Below are 8,511 nucleotides of genomic sequence, written 5' to 3'. Positions count from 1 at the left end.
AGTAAAATACTCGTAAAGTCGGTGGACGACAGCCTCGTCCCCAACCTCGGCCGCAATGTGGAGCGGAGTGTTCCGTAGCGGTCAGTCACATATTAGCGACTCGCAGGTTGGTGTCTTAGGGAGGCTTTTGAGGGCTTCTTGTATAAAATGGATTTGGTGGTGTTGGGCTGCTATGTGAATTATATTGTTATTTTGAGACGTTTTTCTTAGTAATTGCTCTTCATTTTTGTTGCTAAATACGTTAACGTTGCCTACCATTGCTGCGTAGTAGACTTCGTCTTCCATTAATTTCAACATTGATCGTCTTCTTCGCCTTCTTGTTTTTAGAGGTTATGGGAGGCTTGTAGAGAAATCAAAGTCTATGACTACTTACTTTATATGGAGTATTTTCATTCGTTTTAAGGGAAAGACGGATCTAAAAACATATTTATAGTACTAATTTACTCATTACTAACCGGATATTATATGAGTTGTTTCAGACCCGTTTCACGTTTATGATGACCATCTCAAATATGAGTTTGCATTATTGTATTTGTATATTATGAATTTAAATATTAAGTCAATAGGACTTCATACTTTATTCATGCTATAGAATAATAATAGATGTGCGATCAATGAAAATTGCTTGTCACCTACCTACATGCTACATTGAAAAAGTGAAGTTAACGTAATGAAAAGTTCAACCCATGGTAAATATCGCATTTGAGCAATTAGGATCTTTTCCGTTTCGATCCATTTTCTTTCAACGCTCAAGATTTCATTTAATGAACGATCCACGTTTTATACCGACAAATAAAGTAAAAACACATAGTATTCTATTATCTTGTAAGAGGAAATTGAACTGGAGAGAATCCACACTCGTATTATTTTAATTTAAGACTATCTATTTTCTGTTCTGGTGTGACCCAGACTCATATATTAATAATATGGGGAATTGTCAAATTATTATTTGAAATCTTAATTCTACTATAAGTCTATAACTGAAGGCGTTCCTTCTACTTTTGTTAGATTTATTTTCGATTTTACATATTATTTACTTGAAGATAATCGATTGCCACGGTGTTTATTATTATTTAACATAAGATAACTCATCGTTACTGGATATATGGGCTGTTCCGACTCATAACCATCTCAAATAAGAAATTCCATTAGGTATTGTATTTGTATATATGAAATTTGATTTAATATTGAGTCAATACGACTTCATACTTTATTCCCAAAATAGTGCAATAGAGATGTGACATAATTGAGAACTGCTTGTCATGTACCTACATGCTTCGTCGACAAAGTGAAGATAACGTAACGAAAAGCTCAATCAATGATAAACTATGGCATTAGATTATTTCTTCTATGGGTGTTGTCCAGACTCCAGATCCATACATGATTTTAAAAATAGGGTTATTTCATAACAATAATCCATCCTATTGGTGGTATGCAATAATCACTCCATCCTATCAATAATCCCAATTAAATCCAATCTAAGCACCATATCTTCTAATAACGAACCAGCTGATATTTTTTAAAAGTTTATGTTGGAATATTTGATAGTTTTTGGGAAACCTAGCTGGTATATGTGAAGTTTATATGTAATATTTTCAAGTGATAAATCAAGAACTTGGTTTATTTGATACACTTAAACATCACAAAATATCAGTTGGTTCGTTATTAGAAGGTATGATGTTTAGGTTGGATTTAATTGGGATTATTGATAGGATGGAGTGATTATTGCAGACAACCAATAGGATGGATTATTGTTATGAAATAACCCTTAAAAATATGCATAATTGTCAAATGAGTGAAGGGTAAGACAAGGACCCGAATTTTGCTACTTTTTCCAGTTAAGGACCTCAATGTTTAAATTTTACAATTAAGAGATTATAAACAAACGCTGTCAACCTTCAACACAAAAATTGCTAGGCCCACGTGTGACTTTCTATGTCTTGGCATTTCAAAAGGTAAATCCACGAATTTGTGACATCATAATATCATCATCAGCTAGTCTTGCTTGTGACGGGCTAATCCCGTCGCAAGCTTGTGACATCTCACAAAAAGGGAGAGAGGACAAGGTGGGGCATCCCCCATGTGCTTCCCACTCACCTTTTAATGGGCATTTTGTGAGAGAAAACGGTATCCGTGATAAGTTTGTGACGGATATCGTCCGTCTTCAATGAGATTTTGTGTATCATCATAGGTTACCCACATAGTAAAAAAGGGTGGAAGGTGTACGATTTAAAGGAGAGGCGCGCTTTTGTGTCTCGTGATGTGGTGTTTTATGAGAATGTGAGTCCATATTTGATGCTTAAAAAGGACGAAGACAAACAGGAGGTACATTTGCAACATGTGAATCAAGATCATTTGTTCATTGAATATGAACAAAATGACGAGACTCAGTATGACGAAAGAGGGAGTCTCGAAGCTGATGGAGTTGAAGGAGATACGGGTACCGGTTGTGCGAATGGAGGAGATGATGATAGAGGAGCAGGGTGTGACACAGCCGACACTACACAGGCCACTGGTGCGAGAGAAAAATTCGAACCATCTTGGAAAAAGGATTATTACTGTAAGTCGACAAGAATAGTCACACCAATGTCAAATGCTCATCACGAAAAATCAGCTTCTTCGTCGTCAGATACGCGCTATCCTTTATCCAATTACGTTAATACTAATTATTTTTCCATTTCACATAAAGCTTTCCTAGCCAAGATTGATGCAGAAAAATAGCCTACCAATTATAGTGATGCTACATGGAGTAAACAGTGGAGAGAGGCCATGCGAAAAGAAATAGAGGCGTTGGAAAGCAACAACACTTGGAGAATTGTTGATTTGCCAGAAGGTAAGAAAGCAATTGGGTGCCGATGGGTTTATAAGATCAAGTACTTAGCAAATGGTGATGTTGAAAGATATAAAGCAATATTTGTCGCCCAAGGTTTCACTCAAGTGGAAGGAGTCGATTTTCATGAGACGTATGCGCCAGTTGCCAAAATGACAAGTGTCCATTGCATGCTTGCCATTGCCGTAATGAAGGGTTGGATGATTGAGCAACTCGACGTTAATAATACATTTTTACATGGTGATCTTGATGAAGATGTATACATGAAAATACCGCAAGGATTTGATAGGAAGAAGAAGAATAAAGTTTGCAAATTAATGAAATCTATTTATAGTTTAAAGCAAGCTTCCCGGAATTAGTTTGAAAAACTAGCGGAGTCAATGAAGAGGTATGGTTTTATCCAATCCTTAGCGGACTATTCTTTGTTTACATTTAATCAAGATGGATTTTTCATTGGAGTACTCGTCTATGTAGACGATATGATTGTGGTTAGCAATAATGATAAAGCTTGTGCTAAATTCAAAATGTTCCTTGATACGAAATTTGGTGTTAAAGACTTGGGACGTTTGAAGTTTTTCTTGGGAATTGAGGTTGTTCATGGGATAAATGGCTTATTTCTTAATCAACGAAAGTACGCCATGAATATTATAGAAGAAAGTGGGTTGGCCGGAGCTAGGACCGTATACACTCCAATTCAACCTCGTCACAATTTGGGACTTGCGAAAGGGAGTGTTTTAAAAGACAATGAAATATCGTAGGCTCGTTGGAAGACTTGTGTATCTCACCATTACGAGACCGGACCTTGTTTATACGGTACATATTTTGTCTCAATTTGTTAATGAACCAAAGAAGGAGCATTGGGAAGCGGCTCTTCATGTGGTTCGTTACATCAAAAGGAATACGAGCAAAGGCATTTCATCAAGAAAGATGGCGATTTTCTGTTGAGAGGTTATTCCGACTCGGATTATGCGAGTTGTCCCATCACGAGAAGGTCATTAAGTGGGTATTTCGTATCTTTGGGAAAGTCACCTATCTCGTGGAGGACAAAGAAGCAAATGACGGTGGCGAAATCCACCGTAGAGGCCGAGTATAGGGCCATGGAAGCAGCCACGAGCGAGTTGATTTGGCTAAAGTCCTTCCTAGCATCATTCGGTATTTTTCATACAACACCTATGTCGTTGTATTGTGATAATCAAGCCGCACTTCACATTGCCAAAAATCCGGTATTCCATGATCCGACGAAACATATAGAAATTGATTGCCACTTTGTTCGCCAACATTTAGTCACCAACACAATCAATACTTCTCATGTCAGGAGCAAAGAGCAGATTGCGGATTTATTTACGAAAGCACTTGGGGGAGAGTCGTTTGATCATTTACAGTTCAAGTTGGGACTCGGTTTACCTTGTCCTCCAACTTGAGGAGGAGTGTTAGAATGTAAATATTTTATGCCCTTAGTTAGGAGATATGTTAGGAGATATGATTGTATATTTTGTTATGCATATCTTGTAGTTTTGTTAAGTTGTTATTAGTTACCTAATAATTAGTGAAAATTATAACTTACCATCTCCTATTTACCGTATTTTACAAACTACCACCTTGTATTTCGTTTATTACAAATTATCACCTGCATTATACTGTATATATCCGAACTCCCACCATATTTCATTTCCGATCATAATCTAACTTAATTCCCGACTCATTAAGTGAATAAATTATGGAGTGACCAAAACACCCTTAGCGTAATTCCTTCAAAACAGTCACTACTATCTAATTAGAATACAAACAAAATCAAAATTATGGAGTGACCACCGTCTTTTTATAGTTTGTTAATTTAACTAGTCGAGACTTGAGTAAATGATGTGCGGGATTGAAATACGGTGGGAGTTCGGATATGTACAGTGTAATGTAGGTGGTAATTTATAATAAACGAAATACAAGGTGGTAATTTATAAAATACGGTAAATAGAAGGTAGTAAGTTACAATTTTCACTAATAATTAGGATAGCAAAAGATAAAGTAGGGCTAATTATCAGTATATATGTTGAACAATGTACGTTGCTTGACTATCAATGAGAATTCTCTTCTTCTCAAATTTCCTTGTTCCAAACTTTCACACTATTTTGTACTGGCGTGACCCAGACTCATACATTAACAATATGGGTAATTGTCAAATTATTATTTGAAATCTTAATTCTACTATAAGTCTATAACTGAAGGCGATTCTTCTACTTTTGTTAAATTTATTTTTGATTTTAGATATTATTTACTTGGATAGTTGATTGCCATGGTGTTTATATTACTTAACATAAGATAACTCATTGTTAACTGGATATACCGGTTGTTCCAACTTATAACCGTCTCAAATAAGAAATTCCATTTAGTATTGTATTTGTATATATGAAATTTGATTTAATATTGAGTGAATACGACTTCATACTTTATTCCCGATATAGAGTAATAGAGATGTGACATAATTGTGAACTGCTTGTCATGTAGCTACATGCTTCGTTGACAAAGTGAAGATAACGTAATGAAAAGCTCAATCAATGATAAAATATGGCATTAGACTATTTCTTCTATGAGTGTTGTTCAGATCTATATATGATTTTAAAAATATGCGTAATTGTCAAATTATTGTTTGAGATCTTAACTCTACAATGACCGAATTTTATAATTGCTCGATTTTACATATTCCTTAGTGGAAGAGAATTGATTGTCAAATAATATGCGATAAGTAAGTCGAAGAACGTGATGAGAGAGGAAGTTAGATAGAGAAAGGCGATTTAGGGTTTGTTCTTATCACTGCAATGGCTAGGAATAGAAGAATGCTCCTAAATCTAGTAGATTAATACGTTTAATATCACAAAAAACCACTAAAAATTTACAAACTAATACTAATACTCCAAATAATAATGCATCAGGGTCGAGATTTCAGCCGATTTGTTCTTCTGATGATGCTCTCTTGGATAATTCCCTGGGTGTGCACACTGATGAACAATTCTCTGTAATCAGGCCTTATAATCTGAGTCTAGGGATGGATTCCATCTCTGAGGAAGTTAGTGACGACGATGACAATTGGGAGGAGGTTTCGCGCAGAGGTAAGTCGTCTGATTCAGAATCTTCGCGAGTACGTCAACTTCATTTAACTGATAGTGATGTTGAGTCTGAGTTGAAGTTTTGGTCTACTGCGGTTTACTGCTACGTGTTAGGAGCCAACCCCCCTTTTAAGGTCATTGATGGATTTGTTAAGAGAGTATGGGGTTATACTGATTATGATCAATTATCTTTTAATTCGAATGGTACTTTTCTGGTGAGGTTTAAGACGGAAGAGATGAAGATTCGTGTGCTGCAATCTGGACCAATCTTCTTTGACAATAAACCTGTGATTGTCAAGGAGTGGACTCCGGATTGTAAAATGGTTAAGGAAGCTGTTGACATGGTCCCTATCTGGATACGGTTTTATGGCCTCCCATTAAAGTTTTGGGGGAATGCTTTGCTGAAAATTGCAGCGCTTGTTGGCAAGCCTGTAAGATGTGACAGTAATACTACCCTTAAAACGTTTTTGGGTCATGCTAGGGTCATGGTGGAAGTTAAAGTAGGAGAGGCTTTAACTGATGTCATAGAGTTTCTTGATGAATTGGGTGAAGTACAGAGGCAAATTGTTCATTATGAATGGAGGCCTATTGTATGCTCTGATTGCAATGCCTTGGGACACTATGCTAGAGACTGCAGGAAGAATCAGAAGAGGCCAGCTAGGAAGGTTTGGGTTCCAAAAAAACCTGTATCTTCTAATCAGGGCCCTACTGTTGCTAACCCTGTGGTTGATGTCCCACCTGTGGTTGATATTACTGTGTATGAACCTGTGATTGAGCCTGTGATTGCAACAGCACAGGTCAGGACTATGCCAACCAGGATATTTAGTGGGGGATTTGAAGGGTTAGTAACTCCTATGCCTACTATTTTTAATTCTTTTACTCCTGCCAGGGTTATTACCAAAATGACTAGGCAAGGGGGCATTAGTGGTAGTGGGGGGAGAACTTTCATGGAGGTGGTGGAACAGTCAATTCATTATACTAAAGTCCTTGGAGGGGGAATGGAAGGAGACCCTACTAACATTGAAAATGGGCAGCATAGGGTTCTGGAATGTACGGGGTATGAATAGTATGAATAAGCAGGCTGAAATAAAGAGGTTTCTGCATACAAATAATCTAGGGTTATGTGGTCTTTTAGAAACTAAGGTTCGTTCTGGTTCTATTAATAAAGTTCATCAGGGTATTGGTTCTCAGTTGGAGGTAGTTCATAATAATAATGTGCATGAGGGAGGTAGGATCTGGCTTGTTTGGGATTCTGCTATCTTCAGTGTAGACATTTTAGGTTGTGAAGCTCAGGTGATACACTCTAAAATTACATCTCTGCAGAATGAGCATGTCTGGTGGTTATCTGTTGTCTATGGGTTCAATAAGGTACCTGATAGGGTGCCTTTATGGGGGTCCCTGGCTGCAATGCACACTGCTGTTAGTGGGCCTTGGATTGTAATGGGTGACTTCAATAATGTTTTGGCCATGAATGAAAGGTTGGGGTCTGAAGTTACAAATTATGAGATAAGAGATTTTCAACAATGTGTGGCTGATTGTGGACTGGTGGATGTTCCTGCACAAGGGGCCTTCTTTACTTGGAATAACAAGCATGAGCCAGGTGATATGGTGTTTAGTAGAATTGATAGGGTGTTGAGCAATGACGAGTTGATTCAACAATTCTCTGGTGTCACTATTATGTTTCATCCTGAAGGGCTTTTTGATCATTGCCCCTGCACTATCTCTTTGACTGCTAGTGGTAGTAGAAGGACTGGGTCTTTCAAATATTTTAATATGTGGGGGAAGGATCCAGATTTCTTACAAACTGTACAGGAAGTCTGGGATACAAATGTTGAGGGTTACAAGATGTTTCAGCTGGTAAAGAAGTTAAAAATGCTCAAGATACCTTTGAGAAGACTAAATGGGAGTGCATTTGCCAACATTGAGACTTCTACCAAGGTGGCCCAACTGCATATGTACACTATGCAAAAGAAGCTTCAAGAAGATCCATTGAATCTGGATATTCAGGCTGAGGAGCATGCAGCTTGTGCTAGCTTCCTCTTATTGCAAGAAGCTAGGAGAAGCTTCCTCAATCAGAAAGCTAAGGCTCAGTGGATGGCTGAAGGGGATGATAACACTTCTTATTTCCACAGTATCATCAAGGCAAGAAGATTGCAGAATAGAATTCTCTCTATTCATGACTTGAATGGAAATCAGTACACCCAGTATGAGGATATTGAACTTGCCTTTGTCAATTATTATAAGGATTTGCTGGGGTCTAGTAAGAGAACTAAGGATGTCCACTTCCCTCTTTTGTTCAGACAGGGAGGGTGATCTCGAGGAACAAAGTCTTGATCGACCGGGAGATCTCTGGTCGGGGAGGTCCTTCTTTGCCTTAAAAGCTATTCCTGCTAACAAGGCGCCTGGGCCTGATGGGTATACTTCCCAATTTTATAAGGATGCCATGGCTATTGTGGGTACTGATGTGGTTGATGCAGTTTTGGAGTTCTTTAAATCTGGAAAAATGTTGAAGCAGATTAATGAAACCACTCTTACACTGATACCTAAGAAAGTCAGGCCTGAGTCTGTTGCTGATTTTAGACC

At 37.7% G+C, this 8,511-nt stretch overlaps 1 protein-coding gene across 1 annotated transcript; it reads left to right on the top strand.

Annotated features, from left to right (window-relative positions):
• The first annotated feature begins 6,996 nt into the window (after positions 1-6,996).
• On the top strand, positions 6,997-8,241 carry LOC141590043 (uncharacterized). The gene has a single exon (XM_074410659.1). It carries the CDS (start codon positions 6,997-6,999, stop codon positions 8,239-8,241), a length of 1,245 nt encoding a protein of 414 aa, XP_074266760.1.
• Positions 8,242-8,511: the final 270 nt, after the last annotated feature.

Source organism: Silene latifolia, chromosome 7 (genome assembly GCF_048544455.1).
Source record: "Silene latifolia isolate original U9 population chromosome 7, ASM4854445v1, whole genome shotgun sequence".
NCBI classification, from domain to species: Eukaryota; Viridiplantae; Streptophyta; class Magnoliopsida; order Caryophyllales; family Caryophyllaceae; genus Silene; species Silene latifolia.
The sequence above is the reverse complement of the archived record's forward strand: the minus strand, read 5'-3'. Positions and strand labels throughout refer to the sequence as shown.